General features: G+C 41.6%; 1 protein-coding gene across 1 annotated transcript in view; it reads right to left on the reverse strand.

The window, feature by feature from the left end:
• LOC111979098 (amyloid beta A4 precursor protein-binding family B member 1-interacting protein) overlaps positions 1 to 21429 on the reverse strand; it is a 27263-nt gene extending 5834 nt beyond the window's left edge. The window contains exons 1-8 of the mRNA XM_070449051.1: positions 21244 to 21429; positions 15400 to 15459; positions 13304 to 13394; positions 12821 to 13047; positions 12333 to 12410; positions 11048 to 11207; positions 10662 to 10783; positions 9134 to 9244 (exon numbers count right to left, since the gene is read on the reverse strand). Coding sequence (XP_070305152.1) covers positions 9134 to 9244; positions 10662 to 10783; positions 11048 to 11207; positions 12333 to 12410; positions 12821 to 13047; positions 13304 to 13394; positions 15400 to 15459 — 849 coding nt within the window. The 5' untranslated portion in view covers positions 21244 to 21429. The remainder of the gene's footprint in view (positions 1 to 9133; positions 9245 to 10661; positions 10784 to 11047; positions 11208 to 12332; positions 12411 to 12820; positions 13048 to 13303; positions 13395 to 15399; positions 15460 to 21243) is intronic.
• Between the last annotated feature and the right edge of the window lie 1609 nt (positions 21430 to 23038).

Here is a 23038-nt window from a genome sequence, read left to right on the forward strand (position 1 = left end):
ATTCCTTTAGTGCATGTGGACGCCGAGAACCTGAAGCTCTCTACCTGCTCCACTAAGCCCTGTCAATTGATGGATGAGGGGCAGTGCTCGGCCCTGCATGGTTGCAACCCCAATACAAATGACAACAGTTTTGAAGGGCCAGCAAGCAAACAAATATTTGCATGTTTAAATATAAAAATTGTTAACAGGAAGTTGTTCTACATTGTGGTCTACATAACACATGCCACGAACGCCACCACACACAGAACACTCTGACGTGGATGTGCGCAAGTTTCAGAGATCCTATCTATTATGAGTGAACGAAAGAGAACAGACAGAGAAAGGCCCAGTGACGAGAGGGACCAAGCAGAAGAACAACAAGACACGATGACAAGAGGAGAGAGGAGAGACAGAAGAGTGACAGAGAGCGAAAAAAGACGACAAACAGAGAAGAGAAGACAGGCAGAAGAAAGAGAGAACAGGAGAGAGCACAAAAGGCAGAAAAGAAACGAGAGACAGGAGAGACAGAGTTTTCAAAGAAGAAAGAACAAAAGTGACAAAGGACGACGCAAGAACGAGCGATGAAATCCCACAGAGACCAAGAGAAAGAAGACAGTAGAAGAGGACAGTAAGAGAAGACAGAGGAGATAAGAGGCCGAGACCGAGAGAGACAAAAACAAACATAAAAATGAAAGAGCGAGAGACAACAGAGACAAGCGAGGCACACAAAAGCAAACAGAGAGACGAAGCGCACCGCAAAAAACCAAGATCAGAAGACGAAGAGCACAGAGCACGACAGAGACAGACAGAGAACAGACTTAAAAGACCGTGTAGAACCAACCCTGTCCCACAACAATAAGGTACCATTTATAAGTAAGGGAACATTCTTCCACCCGACTAGCCGCAGGAATCCATCCCACAACCATCCCGGTTCTTCAGAACAAAAATTCATCAAAGCATGTAAAAGGCAGAGGTGACGGTGATACAACGCGAAAGAGAACAGTAACGAAAATTGAGAGAGAACGAGACGACACCTTGAGACAGAGAAAGAGGGAGAGACAGACCGGAAACAAAGACCAGACCAAAAAACATGCAGACAGACAGAGACGAGAAACATTGACCACAGCACAGTGAAGTCAACTTAAACACGGCAAAAAAAACCGCCTAACAACAGAAAAACCAACAAGGGCCAACCAAACAAAACGAAGGAAAAAAACAACAGGCAGACACTGTCAGTTCATTACACCAGAACGCGACTTTTATTTAATAAGAACAGATCCCACCACCACCACTCACCAAAGAGCAAAAATAATACAATCTTAATGTTCAGACAAAGAGAATACACCCCCCGAAAAAGATAGACAGGCGGGCAAGCACCACACACCAGTGAGGTGTCAGTTGTTGAACAGTGGAGGGGCACCAGGGTCATGGAACACACAACAATGCTGAAGCACAGCTATGCAGCATGTAGGCGCTCCGACTCAGATCCAACAAAAAAGCAGACAGTTCAACCGACAGGGTCGGCACAAGGCCAGGATACGTGTAAGAAAAGACCCTCATTGTGACCAGCCCACTAGGAGTGGTCGCACCACAGCTGTGCGATCTCTGAATGCGTCCTTAGTGAACTCCACCGCCTGCCCCGAAAAAACCAAAAAACTAAAACCCAGAAAAAAAAAAAACTTATCACCCGCGTAAAGAAGCCCCACTCCCCAACCACAACCAATGTTCTCTTCAAGACCGAAAGATGATAACGGAAATTACTTACCCTTTAGAAATGGCTTCGTAATACAACAATAAATTGAGCTTGCTTTGTATTCAAAAAACTTTAGCCAACTGGACAATCCGCACCAGCCCCTTCTACTTGGATGCCAGATCGGGAGGATTCATGCACTTTTGGAGAACAATAAGACCCTACAAGTACTATTTTTAAAAACTTCTATTATGTAATTTAGTACACTAGGCACCCACCGCTCAAATCAAGATCACATTCTATTTAACAAAAACTGACGGCCTACACCGCAAAACCCAGCGAAGATGCTGCGCAATGCTAGCGCCGCCTATGGAGACGGAAACATTACAACCAAGACATCCACAGCACGGTTCGCCGTCATACAAGGGCCTGCCAAACCACCGTTTCCATCCAAGAAACTCAAGCGACCGATCCGACAAATCTTGGCCAGCGTAGTGGATGGAGCATCCAGCAGCAAAGCTCCAGACAACATGCAAGACAAACAGCCGATGCGCCAGACAAGACAAAGGGCGCTCATTACGAGGAGGCAGCCCAGAGAACCAGAGCCAGTCCCGCACACCAAGTATCCCTATTATATCCTCCGTCCGAAACAGCACCCCCCTAAGAAGGGCAAGAACACTCTCTGTTAATCCCTCTGTTATCTCTGTTAATAATCTACTTATATCCACAGAGGCGCAACAAACGACAAGGGCGGCGAGATAGTGGAGAAAAGCGCAGCCCAAGCCCGAGCACCAGGAACAAGCGAGCTCGACGGGGACAAAAGACGGCACCAGCCAGCGCCAACGAACAAGCCGAAGGACAAGAGACACGAAGGAAACCGGAAAGAGGACAGGTGCACGAAAGCGAGAGTACGCCGTTTCACAACACTATCCCCCCAACTCACCCCATTCCACTGCTATTATCTCTCAATGAAAAGTCTACATAGCCTCATAATCCATGCACCTCTATTAGAAATCATGACCAGAACTGACATACACACACTGTATCAGACGCAAGTGACCTCACCATTGAATACGAAAAAGGAGAAGAAGCAATGCACATGACAGCAAAGACAAAGCAACCACCAACTCTAACACGTGATGATAGTATGTTCTCATTGTAAGTCAACCAAGTAAGGAATAGAGACTGTGCCGAGCAGTTTAAACAGATGCCTAGCGCTCATCAACAACAAGAGCAACGTGGCCACTCCCCAATAAAAAATCATCTAGTATAACCGACTGACCTGTACCACTCACGATTAAACAAATAAGAACATTTTAGACAGATGTATCCGGTCAGTTATAACAAACAATACTAATGGCCCAGCCTTATAAAAGGGCGGCTCCCACAAAAGTTATAAAATAGGCCGTTAATAATAGGCACAATAAGAGCAGCTCAATTATAGCAAGGATAGGGGTATAAGTTAAAAAAAGATAAAAACACAAACAAACATAACCGAAACAATGCTATGAAACAAATCCCCAGGAATGAAGTAACAGTTAATAGGCGGAAAAATCTATAATAGGTCACAAAACCTCAGAGCTATTAAACCTATAGGGCAGTTATAATAGCGTCATTTAAATAGGGTCCGTTTAATAATAGATCCACACCCCTAGGTCCAATTACCCAGTCAAGATCCACAAAGGTCCTCGCTACCAAAATGAAAAGCAAAAGGAAGTCACAATAAGTGTCAGAACGCCCCCGATACCAAAGGTCTCCAGGGTTATAATCTCAAGAGGTCGACACCCCAAAAAACCCCGAAACTAAGGATCAGCTTCATAATAGCGCGTATCAAAGTGTAATCAAAACGAAGAGAAATCGGTTAATTAAGATACGGGCCCGCAGGGTTATAAATATGTCACAAAATAGAACTGATGCGAAGTTATAATGAGCTCCATAGTTGTATAATAAAGGCCACCAATTAGGTCAATGTATATACCACACTAGGCAGCCTGATAATAGCTCAAATGCCCTAAGTAGGTCCACCCGTGCCCACGATCAAATATAAAAACTTACGGGCACGCCCGGGGGTAATCACAAATAGAGTCAATTATAAAGTCAAGAATAAATAAATAGGTGCACAATGAGGTTCAATTATATAGATCCCGTCAGAAATGAAATAAATAGTACACAAAGGAGTCATAAAATGATATTAAAACAAGCAACTCAAGCCGGTGACAGTATCGTATCAATAGGCGCCCCGGTAGTATAACTAGGTCGTAAATAGGCCAGTTACAATAGCCGGTCAGCGCTATATAGGTCCCCAGTTGACAATAGGCCGATGTACAACATAGGCCAGTTACAAATTAGAAGTCAATATAATACCGCGTCACAAGCTAGCGATCAAAAGTTGTAAGTAGTGTCGAGAAGTTACAAAAAAAAATAGAGCCACAGTTACAAAAGCACGTCAGCTATAAGATAGGTATCAGGTTACAATAGGTCAGTACCAAATAAACGGTAAAACTTCCAGTTATAAAAATTATAGGTCAAGTATACAATAAGAAGCATTAACAAAAAAATTAGGTCACGTACACAGCCTTACGCCGTCATTCACCCAAATACCCGGTTCAGTAATACAATAGAGATCAAATGTTACAAATTAAGAGTCAGTAACACCCACAAATAGGTCAGTTATAATAGTCAGTACGCAATGAGGTCAGTTAACAATAGGTCAGTACAATTAGGTCCGTCAGTTAACAATAGGGCCATAAATACAACCTAGGTCAGTTCTCATAAAAAAGGTCAAGTGAATATAAATAGAGTCAGTTACAATAGGTCAAAAAGTACAAGAAGACAAACAAGTACAATAGCGGGTCAGTATATAAGTAGTTCACTCTATAATAGGTCAATCCTATAAAATAGCGTCCCAGTTACAATAGGTCAGTCTATAATAAGGTCAGACAACCTAGGCCAGTCAAGTTACAATAGGGTCACTAGGTCAGTTATAATAGGTCATTATAATAGGTCCAGCTTACAATAAGGTCAGAATTACAATAGGTCAGTAATACAATAATTATGGTCCAGTTAACAATAGGTCCAGTTACAATAAAGTCAATTACAATAGGTCAGTTACAATAGTCAGATTAACTAATAGCCATTTACAATAGGCCAGTTGTAATAGGTCATATAAGAAGTAGGCCAGTAAATACAACAATAGCGCAGTATTATAATAGCGTCCAGTATCCATAATAGCAGTCAACGTTAGTAAAATCAGGCCATCAGTTACAAAAATAGGTCCATACTAACAACTAAGTCAGTTTTACAATAGGTCAGTTATAATAGCGTCAGTTACAATAGACCAGTCAGTAATACCACAATAGGTCAGTAGTATAAATTAGGTCAGTTACAAATAGTCAATATATAAAGGTCATTACAACATAGGTCATTACAATAAGGCAGTGATACAATAGCGTCAGTTACAATAGGCCAGTTTAAACCAATAGGCCCCAGTTATAATAGCGTCAGGTCATATAATAGGTCATTACAAAAATAGGTCAAGTTACAATAGTCATATTACAATAGGGGTCTACAAAAATAGGCCTCAGATTCTATAATAGGGTCAGTACAACCTAGCCAGTACAAATAGGCCAGGTACAAATAGGTCAGACTACTAATAGGATCCCAGTATAACTAGGTCAGTATACAAGTAAAGGTCAGTATATAAAATATAACTGACCTATTGTAACTGACCTATTGTAACTGACCTATTATAGCTGACCTATTGTAACTGGCCTATTGTAACTGACCTATTACAACTGACCTATTGTGACCTATTATAACTGACCTATTGTAACTGGCCTATTGTAACTGGCCTATTGTAACTGACCTATTATAGCTGACCTATTGTAACTGGCCTATTATAACGGACCTATTATAACGGACCTATTATAACTGACCTATTATAATTTACCTATTGTGACCTATTATAACGGACCTATTATAATTGACCTATTGTGACCTATTATAACTGACCTATTATAATTGACCTATTGTGACCTATTATAACGGACCTATTATAATTGACCTATTATAACTGACCTATTATAATTGACCTATTGTGGCCTATTATAACTAACCTATTATAATTGACCTATTGTGACCTATTATAACGGGCCTATTATAACGGACCTATTATAACTAACCTATTATAACTGACCTATTGTGACCTATTATAACGGACCTATTATAACTGACCTATTGTGACCTATTATAACGGACCTATTATAATTGACCTATTGTGACCTATTATAACGGACCTATTATAACTGACCTATTATAACTGACCTATTATAATTTACCTATTGTGACCTATTATAATTTACCTATTATAATTTACCTATTATAATTTACCTATTGTGGCCTATTATAACTAACCTATTATAATTGACCTATTGTGACCTATTATAACGGACCTATTATAACTGACCTATTATAACTGACCTATTATAACTGACCGGTGATACATCTTCTAAAATGTTCTTACTTGTTAACAGTTACAGGTCAGTCGGACTAATATAAGTCCATTCTTGTGAACTACATTAAACTACAGTCACTTCCTTACTGGTTGACCTTACCATGAGAACCATCACTATCATCAACTTAGCTGTTCATTTCCTGAAAATATGAAACAGAGATAACAGAGATAACAGAGATAACAGAGATAACATAGGGATAGATCTTGGGCTCCTGATAACAGAGATAACAGAGATAACAGAGATAACAGAGATAACAGAGATAACAGAGATAACATAGGGATAGATCTTGGGCTCCTCTAAGGCACTGCATCTCAGTGCTCGATGCATCACTACAAACATCCTGGTTCGAATCCAGGCTGTATCACAACCGGCTGTGATTGGGAGTCCCATAGGGCGGCGCACAATTGGCCCAGCATCTTCCTGGGTTTGGCCGGTGTAGGCCGTCATTGTAAATAAGAATGTGTTCTTAACTGACTTGCCTAGTTAAATAAAATACAAATAGAAGTTTTTTAAAAATAGGATAGTAGCAAAAGTGCAAATTCCTCCCATCTGGCATCCAAGCAGGCTAAAGTAAACAAAGCAAGCTCAAAGTATTAGAAAGATTTCAAGTAGTATTTCAACCCAGGCTTGAGAGAACATTGGGGTTGAGTGGTGAATTGTAGTTGCAAACTAAGGACCATCAGACACAGCTCAACCCAGCTGCAAGGTTCTAAGTACCCGACCCTGAACGCTCTTTTGAATGGACGCCACAACCCAGCATGTGTCAGACCTGCCCCCACTTCAACCAACTGACACCTCACTCCCCCTGCTATCATTCTTTGTCTGAAAAAATTATATTCTCGGTAGGGGAAACGTTCCTTATTAAAAAAGCCTCTTGATGACTGACAGGTCGTTTAAGTTGACCACTGTCTGTCTGTCTGTCTCTGTCTGTCTGCCTGTTTGTCTGTCTGCCTCTGTCTCTCTCTTTCTCTGTCTCATTCTCTCGTTCTCTCTCATTTCTCTTTCTCTCTTGACACCTCACTCCCCCTGCTTTGATAATTTTTCTGAGAAAATTATATTCTGGGTAGGGGAAATGTTCCTTATTAAAATGATAACTGACAGGTCGTTTAAGTCTGTCTGTCTGTCTCTGTCTATCTGTCTCTCTCTGTCTCTCTCTGTCTCTCTGTCTTTCTCGCTGTCTCTTTGTCTCTCTCTTTATGTTTCTCTCTCGGTCTCCCTCTTTCTCTCTGTCTCTCACTGTCTCTCTCACTGTCTCTCTTTCTCTTGGTCTCCATTTCACTCTTTTCTCCCTTTCTCTCTCTCTTTTGCTCTGTCTCTCCCTGTCTCTCTTTCTCTGCCTGTCTCTCTCTGTCTCTCTTTCTCTGCCTGTCTCTCTCTCTCTGTCTCTCTCTTTCTCTCTGTCACTCTCTCTCTCTCTGTCACTCGCTCTCTCTGTCACTCTCTCTGTCTCTCTTTCGTTCCTCATAATAGATAGTGATCTCTGAAACTATAGCAACATCCACGTCAGATGTCTGTGTGTGGTGGCGTCGTGGCAATGTGTTATAGTAGACACAATAGAACACAACTTCCTGTTAACATTTTTATATTTAAACATGCAAATATTTGTTGCCTTGCTGGCCCTCAAAACTTTGCATTTGTATTGTTGCAAACCATGCAGGGCCGAGCACGCCCCCATCCACATTGACAGGGCTTAGTGGAGCAGGTAGAGAGCTTCAAGTTCCTCGGCGTCCACATCACTAAGGAATTATCATGGTCCACACACAACAACACAGTCGTGAAGAGGGCACGACAACGCCTCTTCCTGCTGAGGAGGCTGAAATGATGTGGCATGGGCTCTCAGAGCCTCAAAATGTTTTGACAGCATCTTGACTGACTGCATCACCGCTTGGAATGTCAACTGCTTGGCATCCGACCGCAAGGCGGATGCCAAGCAGTTGACATTCCAAGCGTATGGGGGGGTAATAAGGGTAATGTGTATGGCCCAGAACATCACTGAGGCCGAGCTCCCTGCCATCCAGGACCTCTATCTACACCAGGCGGTGTCAGACTCCAGCTACCTAAGTCATAGACTGTTCTCTCTGCTACCTCATGGCAAGTGGTACCGATGAACCAAGTCTTAAACCAACAGAACCTTGAACAGCTTCTACCACCAAGCCATTAGACTGCTAAATAGTTAGTTAAATAGTTAACCAAATAGCACCCAGACTATCTGCATTGACCCTTTTTGCACTAACAGTTTTGACTCATCACATACACTGCTGTTTATCTATCCTGTTGCCTGGTCACTTTATCCCTTCCTATATGTACATGTCTACCTCAACTACCTCATACCCCCGCACATCGACTCTGTACTTGTACCCTGTGTATATAGCCAAGTTATTGTTACTCATGGTCTATTCCTCGTGTTATTATCTTTTTTATTATTTCTCAATGTTTTCTCTCGACATTATTGGGAAGGGCCCGTAAGTCAGCATTTCATTGTTAGTCTACGTCTGTTGTTTTATGAAGCATGTGACACATACCATTTGATTTGATTTGATTTGATCCTCTCCATCTGGATTTTTATAGGCGCTTTACAGAGCAGTTAACCCCCACAATTACTCCAGGGCTATTACAATGTCACTGACCCTGTGCTTCTTTCAGCCTGTCAAAAGTGTGTGTGTGTGTGCATGTGTGTGCATGTGTGTGCGTGTGTTCGTATTGTGTTGGTGGTGGTGCGTGTGGTCGTGGTGTGTGTGTGTGTGTGTGGTGTGTGTGTGTGTGTGTTGTGTGTGTGGTGTGTGTGTGGTGTGTGTGTGTGTGTGTGTGTGGTTGTTGTGTGTGTGTGGTGTGTGTGTGTGTGGTGTGTGTTACCTCATCTGTTACCTCAGGTGTTGATGGAGAAGAGTAAAAAAAACTTTAAAAATGAATAACCGTCATGCTATTGTTTCCTCTGAAGTGGATGACCTACCTTGAGGATGAAGCAGAAGTCAGTGGGTGCTTTGTATTTCTGTTTGTAATCAGTGGCGGTGTAGATGTTGACTTTGTCAAACTGAATGAAGCACGCCAGGTCCCTGGATGTCTGCCAAGGAGAAAAACATGAAAAAACCTGGACAAGTAGAATTCAGTTCCATATGGATCATATACTGAAGATGCCAGTAAGTTAGTAAGGATTTCCTACAGCAGTGTTTTAGTGGGAAATGTCCCAACAAGAATGAATGTGTGGACTGTGGACTTCCTCATAATTGTTTGTTTTAACTGGTTACCTCAGTTCTATGTAGAAACAACATTGTATAGGTCTCTGTAAAAAGTTTATAAATTGGCCTGTATACTGTACATCAAAAAAATACTTTCTATGTTTGGACAAGATTTTACTGGACTTGCTGGACTTTGATGGTTATTAGTCACCGCCCTTGTCTTCTCAGGCACATAGTATATCCCAGAAGCTCTGAGCAAGAAGTAGCGACGTTTCCACGTTTTTCCCGTCCTCCCTCAGATACAGCGGCCCCTCCAGGTCTGGGACGATGACAGACGCCCCTCAAAATTACTGATTCAGAGTTAAAGTGGAAGTGTTGAAGGTTTTGGATAAAACTGATTGCTAACGAGAAGAGGAAGAACTCCTCAACTAAAATATTTACTATGTGAAGTATATAAGGCACAGAATCCACTATGGTGTGTGTGATGATTACCATCGCAGAAGATCCTTATGGCATCCGTTTATCTCATTCACCAACTTGATAGTAGATATCGGAGGTGAAGATTAAAAAAAAAAAAAAAAAAAACACCTTATGGAACAGAGTCATACGCACATACGCATACGCACGCACGACACACACACACACACACACACACACACACACACACACACACACACACACACACACACACACACACACACACACACACACACACACACACACACCACACACAACACCACACACACCAACCAACACCACACCACACAACACAAACACACACACCACACAACACACACACATACACGGATTTAGTACTGTAGACATGTGGTAGTGGTGGAGTAGGTGCCTGAGGGCACACAGTGTGTTGTGAAATCTGTGGAATGTATTGTAGTGTTTAAAAATTGTATAAACTGCCTTAATTTTGCTGGACCCCAGGAAGAGTAGCTGCTGCTTTGGCAGGAACTAATGGGGATCCATAATAAATACAAATATAAATGTCAGCACAGGGATATCAATAATGGAACTAAAACACAGAGCTTGGTTGCCAGTTTGTCTACTATAACCAACTCTTTCATTTGGTAAAAAGTTGGCAAAAATAGAGACATATGTAGCAACCATGCAACATGCCATTTCACTGTTAAATTAGAAAGCACAGTTCACTGTTTTGTGTGAACTCTGGGCCATGTTCATAAGGGCATGCAACAGTAAATGTTTTAAAACATTTTGCAACAGAAAACAAAAATGTACATGTTATTCCGTTTGGTGCCGAATCAATACTTCCCAGGTCTCTACTGTACTCACCTGGGGGTCTTTGAAGAGGAGATATTTGTTGGGTCTCAGAAGGAAAAGGATTTGGTTTTCACTGTCTCGTGTCCATGCAGAAAGAGGCTCCACCAGATATTCATGGTCTTCAAACCCCCTTTCTGTATTGAGAAGAAAATAGGAACTTCATTGCTTTCTGAAAATGGTGTACATTAAATCATACTGTACAATATCATATCTTAAATATACCACAAATACTTTGACTGCACTTGACTGAGCTTGCTTGGTGCAATGGAACCAATGGAATAGTCCAAAAAGAACAAACCCGACACCCAACTGGCATTCCAGCCAGGCTCAATCAAACGTTCAAAGTATTTGCCAGAAACAAATACTTTTTGAACCCGGGTCTGGTGTGTGAACCTCACCAGCCTGCAGCTCAGGGTTGGTCTCACATAGGCTCCAGTCCGTGCTGCAGTCACAGTGGGTCTTCTCAAACAGATTATCCAGCACGTCCCTCACCGTCTGTCTCTCGTCCACCATCAGTGTCTTGGAGCTGCCATCGCTCATCATCACCTTGATCACCAACTACAAGGATGTACATAGGAACAACCATAGACATATAAGTACTTATTGGGGACACTGAATATGGCCACTGGTTCACCCATCACAGATCATTGACTTGAATGGGGATAGAAATAGAATTACTAGAATGGCTATGTGAAGAGCATCTCACAATGATTACTAGAGCGATGTGCATCTACACTCCCCTCCATATGTATTTGGACAGTAAAGCTAACATGTTAAATGTGTCTCTATAATCCAGCATTTTGGATTTGAGATCAAATGTTTCACAGTAGAGAATGTCACCTTAAATATGAGTTTATTTTTTATTTTTATACATGTCTGTTTCACAGTTTAGAAATTAAAGCACTTTATGTACCTAGTCCCCTCCATTTTAAGATGTCATAAGTATTTTGACAGATTTGACTTATTAGTGTAAAGTAGCCAAACGTTTAGTATTTGGCCACATATCCCTTGCACACAATGACTTCATCAAACTTGTGACTTGACAAACTTGTTGGATGCATTTACAGCATGTTTTGGTTGTGTTTCGGATGATGTTTTGGTTGTGTTTCGGATGATGTTTTGGTTGTGTTTCGGATGATGTTTTGGTTGTGTTTCGGATGATGTTTTGGTTGTGNGTGTTTCGGATGATGTTTTGGTTGTGTTTCGGATGATGTTTTGGTTGTGTTTCGGATGATGTTTTGGTTGTGTTTCGGATGATGTTTTGGTTGTGATTCAGATTATGTTTTGGTTGTGATTCGGATGATGTTTTGGTTGTGTTTCGGATGATGTTTTGGTTGCGTTTCGGATGATGTTTTGGTTGTGTTTCGTAGGATGTTTTGGTTGTGTTTCGGATGATGTTTTGGTTGTGTTTCGGATGATGTTTTGCCCAATAGGACGTGAAATGAAAGGTTACATTCTGGATCGTTGCCTCATATGAACCATTTGATCTCAAATCCGAAATGCTACAGTATAGAGCTGTTATTTACAATTTTAGCATCACTGTCCAAATACATACGGAGGGTAGTGTATATATAGGTCTTTTCCTCCAAACCCCACAGTGATACACATGATAAAGAGGTATCTCAACTCTTCACAAAGTGAAGCTGTTATTATAGCCGGTTTAGGGAAATTAACCCAATGTACCTTCTTAACTTTGGCTTCTTTTAGCTTCTCCAGAGCCAGCTTGATTTTGTCAGCTTTGACTTGTGCTTCAGCCTCTCCCTGGAAAAATGAAGGTATAATGGTTAATTAAAAGAGCAAGAGTGTAAAGAGGTGCTACCTTTTACTGTATATTGGAAGTAAATAGCTACAAAAACAGAAAGGTTAAAATGCCTTGATATACATAAATATAAATAACTGCAGAACTCAAGGGCCTGATGTTGAGTACCCCTGCATTTATAACATAAATAGAAATAACTGCAGAACTCAAGGGCCTGATGTTGAGTACCCCTGCATTTATAACAGAAATAGTTATGTGTTCTTGCCTGAGACATGAAGACTTACATTAGCTCCCCTGGCTAATGCCTAGCTTTTAGCTCAGAGGGCTAACAGTCTTGTGGTGAGCAGGAAACCCGGGTTCCAACCCCAGTCAGTCACACATTACAGCATACAGCATATCTATGGGAAGTTACCGCTACTAGTGGTTCAGGAAGGAGAGAGGAGGAGGAGGATGACATTTGGGATGAGGGGATAGATGCTTGGACATTTTGTTGCGGGGTGTAGTAGCCAGACTTGTGCTGTTGTGTGTGGACATGTCCCATCTTGGCTGCATTCAGTGTCTCCTCTGTCTCCGTCAAATCTGACTCCAGATCAGCCATCAGCGCGTCAAGGTCATGATCCTCTAGCTCATTTAGAGATGCTACCAGAGAGGAAGACGAATATTAGAGGAGGTACGGTTTATCTGATCAAATAGGGTTGTGGGTAAATGTGATAACACAACTACTTCCCTTCTCATTAATTATTTTACCAGTCTAACTCGTGTACTAGTCAAATGTGCTTAGTAAGGTTGCTATTGCCAAGCAGGGCTTGAAATACATTTACAGTATGTCATATGCATCAACTCTATATATAACATTTCTACTGTTTGATGACCTAGTGTTGCTGGAGTTTTTCACCTTTCAAATCTGTGAACCCAATTGAGAAGTTGTTTTCTATCTGTGAACTGCTGGATGACATTTCTGAGGGATCCGTTTCATACCCAAGACCCTGTCAAGACAAAGGTTTCAGATGAAGAGTTTGCATACAGATATTTTAGGACATGAACAGACAGGAATTGTATGTTTTACACACACACTTACAAAAAAGGGTTCCAAATGGGTTCTTCGGCTGTCCCCATAGGAGAACCATTTTTGGTTCCAGGTAGAACTCTTTTGGGTTCCATGTAGAACCCTCTGGGGAATTCAAAAGGGTTCTTACTGGAATCCTAAAAGGGTTCTTTAAAAGGTTCTCCTTCGGGGAGGTTCTAGATAGCACCTTTTTTCCCTAAGGGTGTAGAGAACACTCCCACAATGTTTGCAGTATTTGTAAGTTAATTCTAAGAAAACCCTCCAGAAAAACATTTTGTTTTTTAAATTTTCTTCAAAGACGTTCTGGGAAGCCACGCTTATAAACTGTGTGGAACACAGTCAGAATTCAGACTTTGTATTTTTTTATGTCAAATAAAAAGATAACAAAAATAAAAATAAGAAATCTATAATTCTGCACTACGGCAATAATGTGATGTCAGAGAGAAACTGATTATTAAAGATGTAACGCAATGTTTTCATAAACATCCCCAGCAGGCAACACCAGTAATTATATATCTTAAACAGTCTATAGAAGTGAGCGACCTGCATATGATCTCCCCTTGGCACAACACTGAAACCTGATGAATGGAGAGACAAACATGTGTTTTCATGTTCAAAGCCATGCTCAATTAAACCTTTATCCCTTTGAGTCATTGGGTAGCAAACCATGGATGGATTCTGAGGTCTGATTAGCCTGCATGCTCCCAGGCAATAACCCAAATGATGTATAAATCCAATCATGGCCATAATTGGATTACATTTGATCCTCTTAGATTCAGGAAGAATGATTATTCAAATAAAAATGGTTTTCTTCCTAATTTGGATAAGTCACTGTTAGACAGTGACATATTTGTGGTTCTCCATATGAGGTTTAATTAACCCATTCCGTAGTGTTTGATTTTAATGTATTGCCATTTAGGACCACTCCTGTCCTTAGATCTACATTCATTAAAGGGGAAGATCCATATTTTACAACTTGATGTTAGATGGTTCCTCACCCTGAAAGTAGTCTATGAATATGTAAGAGAATATGTAATCCATGTTTTAAACAGCCACTACAAACTTCAGCTAACTTTATCTAGCGCAAGCAGCGGATTTGGCAGTGTCAAACCCGATATTGAGTTAATTTGGTTATTTTTTTATTTGTATTCCTTGTTTGCCCCTATCACTTTCATTGATGTTTAGCTAGTGGTGGCTTAAGTTAGCTGAAGTTTATAATGGCTGTTTAAATGAAACCAAGCCATGGATTATAGTTTCTCCTAGCCCATAGACTACTTTGGGCTCCCGAGTGCCGCAGCGGTCTAAGGCACTGCATCTCAGTGCAAAAGGTGTCACTGCAGTCCCTGGTTTCAATCCAGGGACTGGATCTGGCCAAGAATGGGAGACCCATAGGGCGGTGCACAATTGGGCCAGCGTAGACCGTTATTGTAAATAAGAATATGTTCTTAACTGACTTACCTAGTTAAATAAAGGTACTAAAAATCTAATGTTAAGTTGTAAAATACTGAAATGTCCCTTTAAGAGGAGTTTAATGCATGGCATACAATGCACATACTGTAGGCCTAAGCCAGTATTCTATTTGTGTCAAAATGTTTCGTCTGGCTACATACATAATAGTGTCATGGAGGACCAAAAGTGCTTGAGGACATCTTCATCCTACGATGACCTAATAATCAGTGGCTTGCGTCCATTACTCAAACCAGATGATATGACTTAATTTCTCATCATTTACTTTTACTTCATTCACAATAAATCAACATCTTCTCTAAATTAATATTTTTAAAAAATACATTGGAAAAGAAAAGGCTAATTTCCAGATGTCCTTGGGTTACACCGCTACAGTCTCAATAAACACAGCTGCTGATGTTCTGATGAATCATGGGAAGTGTAGTTTATGAATAAGAGTGATCCCAGTGATAACTTACCTGTGTCAGGAGGTCCATCTCTCCCAGCAGGTCAGTGAACATGGCGTCTATGTCCTCCATCTGTTACAGAGAACAAGCAGCAGTTGTTTAAAACAAATGGCTACACGTAAGAAGACCATCAATGAGCCCAACCAGTGGAGACTGCTGAGGGGAGGACGCCTTATTATAATGGCTGGAACGGCGTGAATGGAATGGCATCGAACACATGGAAACCATGTTTGATACCATTACCACGAGCCCATCCTCACCAATTAAGGTGACCACCGACTTCCTGTGAGCCGTAAACATGACATCATTGGAGTTGACAGAGAATAGCCACTTCAACTTGTAAAAATCATAATTAAAGGGATAATTCAGCTAAATTGCATATGTTTCCTAACCTTGAATGCAGTCTACGGAAAAAGAAAGGCTGTAATCCCATCCATGGCTTTTACTACCACCAAATGCTAATATTAGCATTTTTCTAACCGAAAAAACTATGTAAGTGAATGGTACCCAGTTAGCATGTTTTAAATGCCATGCCCATAGTGGCACAGAGACGCTACAATGTGGCAGTGTGGTATGTGACGACTCAAAGTGCTTCCATGTTGCGAGGCAGACACATTTTTATGTTGCGAGGCAGACACATGTTGAGAGGCAGACATTTTTATTAGAGGCTGCCAGACAAGAGTTGCTTTTAAAAAGGTCCAATGCAGCTGTTGTTATCTCAATATCAAATCCTTTCTGGGTAACAATTAAGTAACTTACTGTGATTGTTTTCAATTAAAATGGTCAAAACGAAACAAAAATAGCTTCTTAGGAAAGAGCAATTTCTCAAGCAATAATCTGGTTGTAGTCTGAGTAGGGAGGAGAAAACTGAAAATTAGCTGTTATTGGCAGAGAGGTTTGGAACTCTCTTTCTTATTGGTCTATTAACTAATTTACCGCCTGGTGATGTCAAACTCAATCCCACCAAAACAGGCTGACATTTCAGGCTGTCTTTTCAAACAGCTCTTACACTAAAAGGGCATTAACAGAATTTTCACAATTTCACCATATTATTCAAATCAAATCCCATTTTATTGGTCACATGCTCCGAATAAAACAGGTGTAGACTTTACCGTGAAATGCTTACTTACAAGCCCTTAACCAACAATGCAGAGTTAAAAAGTAAGAAAAATATTTGCTAAATAAAAAAGGAAATAGTAACATAATAAAATAACAATAACGAGGCTATATACAAGGGGTACCAGTACTGAGGCAATGTTCAGGGGTACGAGGTATTTGAGGTAATACAGGATGTAAATGTAGGTAGGGGTAAAAAGTGACTAGCCAATCAGGATAGATAATAAATAGTAGCAGCAGTGTATTTGAAGAGTGTGAAAGTGTGTCGATGTGTGAGTGTGTGTGTGGCGTCAATATGTATGTGTGTGAGCGTGTGTTTTTGTCTGTGTGTGTGTGTGTTGGAGTGTCAGTGTAGTATGTGTGAGTGTGTGGTTAGAGTCCAGTGAGTTTACAGTACATCGAGCCAGTGCAAGAGAGTCAGTGCAAAACAAAATAAAGACACAAAAATAAATAATAAAGGTCAGTCAATGTAAATAGTCCGGGTAGCCATTTGATTATCTGTTCAGCAGTCTTATGCTTTGGGGGGTAAAAGTTGTTCAGAAGCCTTTTTGGTCCCAGACTTGAGTCTCCAGTACCGCTTGCCGTGCGGTAGCAGCGAGAACAGTCTATGACTAGGGTGTGCTGGAGTCTTTGACAATTTTTAGGGCCTTCCTCTGATACCGCCTGGTATAGAGGTCCTGGTATAGAAGTTCGGCCTCAGTGATGTACTGGGCTGTATGCACTACCCTCTGTAGCGCCTTGCGGTACCAGGCGGTGATGCAGCCAGTCAGGATGTTGCAGCTGTATAACTCTTTGAGGATCATTGTCGTGCCCTCTTCACGACTGTGTTGGTGTATTTGGACCATGATAGGTCCTTAGTGATGTGGACACTGAGGAACTTGAAGCTCTCGATCCTCTCCACTACAACCATGTCGATGTGAATGGGGGGCGTGATCGGCCATCCGTTTCCTGTAGTCCACGATAAACTCCTTTGCCTTGCCCACGATTAGAGAGGTTGTTGTCTTGGCACCACATTGCAAGGTCTCTGACCTCCTCCCTATAGGCCGTCTCCTCGTCGACAGTGATCAGGTCTACCGCCGTCGTGCCGTCGGCAAACTTAGTGATGGTGTTGGAGTCGTGCGCAGCCACGCAGTCATGGGTAAACAGGGAGTAAAGGAGGGGACTAAGTACGCACCCCTGAGGGGCCCCCGGGTTGAGGGTCAGCATGGCGGATGTGTTGTTGCCTACTCTCACCACCTGGGGGCGGCCCGTCAGGAAGTCCAGGATCCAGTTGCAGAGGGAGGTGTTCAGTTCCAGGCTCCTTAGCTTAGTGATGAGCTTTGAGGGCACTATGGTGTTGAACGTGGTGCTGTAGTCAAATAGGTGGTCCTTTTGACCAGGTGGGAAAAGGCAGTGTGGAGTGCAAAAGAATTGCCGTCATCTATTGATTTGTTGGGGCGGTATGTGAATTGAAGTGGGTCCAGTGTTTCTGGGATGATGGTGTTGATGTGAGCCTTTCAAAGCATTTCACGGCTACAGATGTGAGTGCTACGCGGCGGCAGTCACGTAGAAAGATTACCTTGGTATTCTTGGGCACAGGGACTATGGTGGTTGGCTTGAAAAATATATAGGTATTACAGACTGGGCTAGGGAGAGGTTGAAAATATCAGTGAAGACACTTGTCAGCTGGTCAGCGCATGCACTGAGTACTCGTCACTGTGAATATTAACCTGTTTAAAGGTCTTACTCACATCGGCTACGGAGCACGTGATCATACAGTCGTCCGGAACAGCTGGTGCTCTCACACATGGTTCAGTGTTGCATGCCTCGAAGCGAGCATAGAAGGCATTTAGCTCGTCTGGTAGGCTCGCGTTTGCGAGGGTTAGCGTTTTAGTCTCATCTGACCAGAGTACCTTCTTCCATATGTTTGGGGAGTCTCTGTCACGTTCCTGACCTGTTTTCCTTTGTCTTGTATTTATTTTAGTTGGTCAGGGCGTGAGTTGGGTGGGTTGGTCTATGGTTGATTTTCTATGTTGGGATTTTGTGTTCGGCCTGGTATGATTCTCAATCAGAGACAGCTGTCAATCGTTGTCCCTGATTGAGAATCATACTTAGGCAGCCTGGGTTTCACCTGTGTTTTGGTGGGTGTTTGTTCCTGTGACTGTGTTTGGGCCACACAGGACTGTTTCGGGTTTGTCACGTTTGTTGGTGTTGTATTTTGAAGTGTTTTGTTGATTTTTCATTAAATAATTAACCCTAACTACTCTGCATCTTGGTCCGATCCATGCTCCTCCTCGTCTGAGGAGGAGAACGACTACGACAGACGTTACAGTCTCCCACATGCCTTTTGGCGAACACCAAACATGTTTGGTTATTTTTTACTTTAAGCAATGGCTTTTTTATGGCCACTCTTCCGTAAAGCCTATCTCTGTGGAGTGTACGGCTTAAAGTGGTCCTATGGACAGATACTCCAATCTCCACTGTGGAGCTTTGCAGCTCCTTCAGGCTTATCTTTGGTGTCTTTGTTGCCTCTGAGTAATTCCCTCCTTGCCTGGTCCATGAGTTTTGGTGGGCGGCCCTCTCTTGGCAGGTTTGTTGTGATGCCATATTCTTTCAATTTTTTAATAATGGATTTAATGGTGCTCCGTGGGATGTTCAAAGTTTCTGATATTTTTTTATAACCCAACCCTGATCTGTACTTCTCCACAACTTTGTCCCTGACCTGTTTGGAGAGCTCCTTGGTCTTCATGGTGCTACTTGCTTGGTGGTGCCCCTTGCTTAGTGGTGTTGCAGAGTCTGTGGCCTTTCAGAACAGGTGTATATTAATACACGTTTCCGGCTACAATAGTCATTTACAACATTAACAATGTCTGCACTGTATTTATGATTAATTTGATGTTATTTTAATGCACCAAAAATGTGCTTTTCTTTCAAAAACAAGGTAATTTCTAAGTGACCCCAAACTTTTGAACGGTAGTGTATAAAACACAGAGAAATCATGTTTTTTGACTGCACTGGACCTTTAAGACAGTGAGGCTATGCTGCACAATAAACCATCCCATAAGCAAAGTCTGATGCTCTTTGAGAAAGAGGCCTGTTCAGGTTAAGCTACTGAGTTAGTCCATATGGAGAATGGGGAGCGTTTATTGCCAACGTTAAGTAAAATATGCACCAGTACATGTGTAGCAGGCAGCTCTAGCCAAATGGATCATCTCTTCAAGTATTTCCTTTAGATAGGAGCACCGTCTCGCCAAAGTTGAGAGGCATTCTATAACCATAACTCGTATGAACACCGGAACAGCATAAGTAGACCATATGTAGGGTCATACTGAGGATCCATAGTATGGAGTAAAGAATACATCTGTTGGTCCAGATTAGAACTTTAGTAAATATATCTAGTAACTTTCTTTCACTCTCTGAGTTCTTGTCCACCCAGCATAGCTAACACCTGAATAGTTCAACTCTATTCTGTTTTGCCAGACTAGTAAACAGACCATCCATTAAGTTGTAATGAGGAACAGAAAAAGGGCTGCATGGGGTGAGTATTGTTTCCATATGAAAGTCAAAATGCTTGATGTAAACAATGTGGGTCTTTGTTCCAGATCCTGATTCTGCTATATTCTGTCTGACAGTACCTGTGTGTTTTTAATGGGGGTGGAAATAACAGACTTGGCATTGTGACATATCGGGGGCTTGGAAACAACATGCTCCTCTCATGACACTCAGCTCCATCAACTCAACACAGCTTAGGAACGAAGTGTCTAGTGCACAAGACTACACGTTTAGCTACTTCTCAAAACTGTTTGACAAAGGTCCATTCATCCAGCCACCCACCCACCCATCCTTCCTACCTTCCTTCCATCCATCCAGCCACCCATTCACCCATCCAAGTACCCACCCACTCAGCCACCCATCGACCTGATAGCTCATTGAAACAGACACATACATAGACGTTCCACATCATCCTGTTCTTGCAAAGAGGCTGCTTTCAGCTGCCACTGTGGTCTGTGGACATGTTACTTCTGCATTGACACATAAAGTGACACACTAAAGAACAGACAGACACAGACAGACAGACAGACAGACAGACAGACAGACAGACAGACAGACAGACAGACAGACAGACAGACAGACAGACAGAAAGGCCAACGCCTTATCAACAATGATTTATTGTGCAGAGTGAGAGAGAGAGATACAGTGCTTGTTGATAGTGACTGTAGGCTACATATGTTGAATGTTCTTGTGGCCAAATGCTCCCTCTGTTTTATAATTGAATACATAAGCAATTACTGGCTGCTGCTGTAAAAAGACATGTGTTTGCTTAAATTGGACAATCTGGCATTCAATGGCTATCATTAATTATAAATCCAAAAAGGATGTACCAATCCCAGATTGCCTATTTAACCAACGCTGATGTGTACGTTCAAGTATTTAACCCTAAACTGGCCAATGTTACAAGGCCAAATATGAGCAATTCAACATCGCATTAAGAGCAACCACGTCCTTATCTTTGGCAGTACCAGAAGAAGCATTATACCTCAAACCTCGAAAGAGTGTAATTCCAGACCGTAAGATAACATACAAGACGATGACGCTACAAGTAAAGCGTCTATTCACAGACGTATTAAGGAAGCAAAAGTCATCCAAGTCAAAGGACATACATTTCAAAGATAAACAGGATCCTGTCTAAAACAACCAAAGCGTTTACATTTGAAAGATAAACAGGATCCTGTCTATGTCTAAAACAATCAGAGCGTTTACCTTTGTAGTCGAACGATCTCCCGGGTTACTCTCCAGTCATAGAGTCAACGTTAGATATTGTATCTGTAGTTCTTGTGTCTTAAAGTACATGTGCACCTTGCACACGTGGGGTTGAACTGGAACTGGTATGAATACTGAGACTTGTTTGATAGTGGGCTCTATTTCCTGTTCTGTGGGGAAGTTGACCTTCTCACTGTCGCATGACTCAGGAAAAGGCTTGGTTTGTACTGTATCTAAGCATGAGCTGGCTTTCTCTTCTTGTCTCCTCTGCTTAATCTGCACTGGTCTGAGGATGCATGATTAGGTTCAATCAAAATGTTGGAAGCTTACATATTTGAGGGAGGATTCAATGTTCAGGCTTTGCAAAGGTTTCATTTTACTGTAGGTTGTGATTTCATACTGTAGTATCTGGGATCTACATCTGTTTATATTAGTTACTATGCTGTTACTAAGCAGTGATGTATTACGACAGTGTACGTTACTACACCTAATAGGAAATGCACATGCGCACGAGTGTGCCCGGGAAACTGTAGAGCAGGAGAGGTTTTGACTAAACGAAAACTAACTGTACTCCGTCTCCTGCCTGGTCATTTCTCCACAACACAAATATTACAGATACATGTTTTATAACTATGTCATAAAGTTGATACGGACTCTATTCGCAGTTTAAAAATGCAGCATACGCTGGTGTTAATGTTACAAGGAATGATACTGAACGCATCATAGGCCATCTAATAACATGAAAAGATGTAGCCTAAAGGGTTTGTCAGTTCATCGGTTTACAGAGTAGACGTCAAAACACACGTGTGGTCCTGACAGCAATTCCTAATTAGTCTGAAAAAGGCCATATATATATATATATATAGAGGAGTATTCCTGTACACAGTCCTCTTTACTCCACAGTCATCAGAGTAAATTGTGTGCTTGTGGGAGTTCCATTATTAAAGCCTGTGATATTTTTAATGAAAGAAAGCAAGCAGAGGAAACATTCAACCACGGTTGAATTTCAACTGGAGGCTCATGCTTTAACCAAAGCCACATGGCAGAAGGAGGATGAGGGAAACAGAGAGGCTGTAAAGTATACATAAAAGACGACAGACTTAGGTTTTCATCTCTCCTTTTTACGATTCCTTAGGATTTGTGTTTTAAAAAGTCTGTCGCTGCGCATTTAATGTTAGAGAGGAGATCAAAGCCATCATTCGCCCCTCAAAGCTGCCATTCACCCCTTGAGTAAATTTGATAGTACATAATTTTGTGGGGGAAAAGGTCTGTAGTCTGAAACATATACCGTCCCCTGTCGAAGTCTCAAATACATTTTAGCGTGGAATTTATTCTTCTGTTTTTATTTCGAATTTTTCATTAGCTTGTATTCAGAAGCAAAAATAGCAGAGGCATTGTAAATCAAACGTTAACTTGTGCTTTCATAATTTACAGTAACTAACAGTACCTTTTGATTGATTTACTTTATTTCACAATTAATGAAATACTAGACAGTCATACATAACTTAGTGTTTTGTGTTTTAGACCTTACAAACTAACTCACAGTGGGCAACAAAATTGGAGAAATGGGCAGATTGGCCATCTGGCAATTCTGGCAAACGCTAGATGGGCCGGATCATCTTTTTTTGGGGGTGGGCTGGTTGAAAACGGAAAGGTGGTGCCGAAAAAGTTAGAGAGACCCAAAAAAAAGGCTCTTGAGGCCGACGCTGTTAAATGTGTGAAATGAACAGCTGGTGTTCATTTCTGGTTCTGGTTCTGCTGGTCCGAGTGCTGTGACTGTCTGTGCTGGAGCTGC

This window comes from Salvelinus sp. IW2-2015, linkage group LG19 (assembly GCF_002910315.2).
Source record: "Salvelinus sp. IW2-2015 linkage group LG19, ASM291031v2, whole genome shotgun sequence".
NCBI lineage: Eukaryota > Metazoa > Chordata > Actinopteri > Salmoniformes > Salmonidae > Salvelinus > Salvelinus sp. IW2-2015.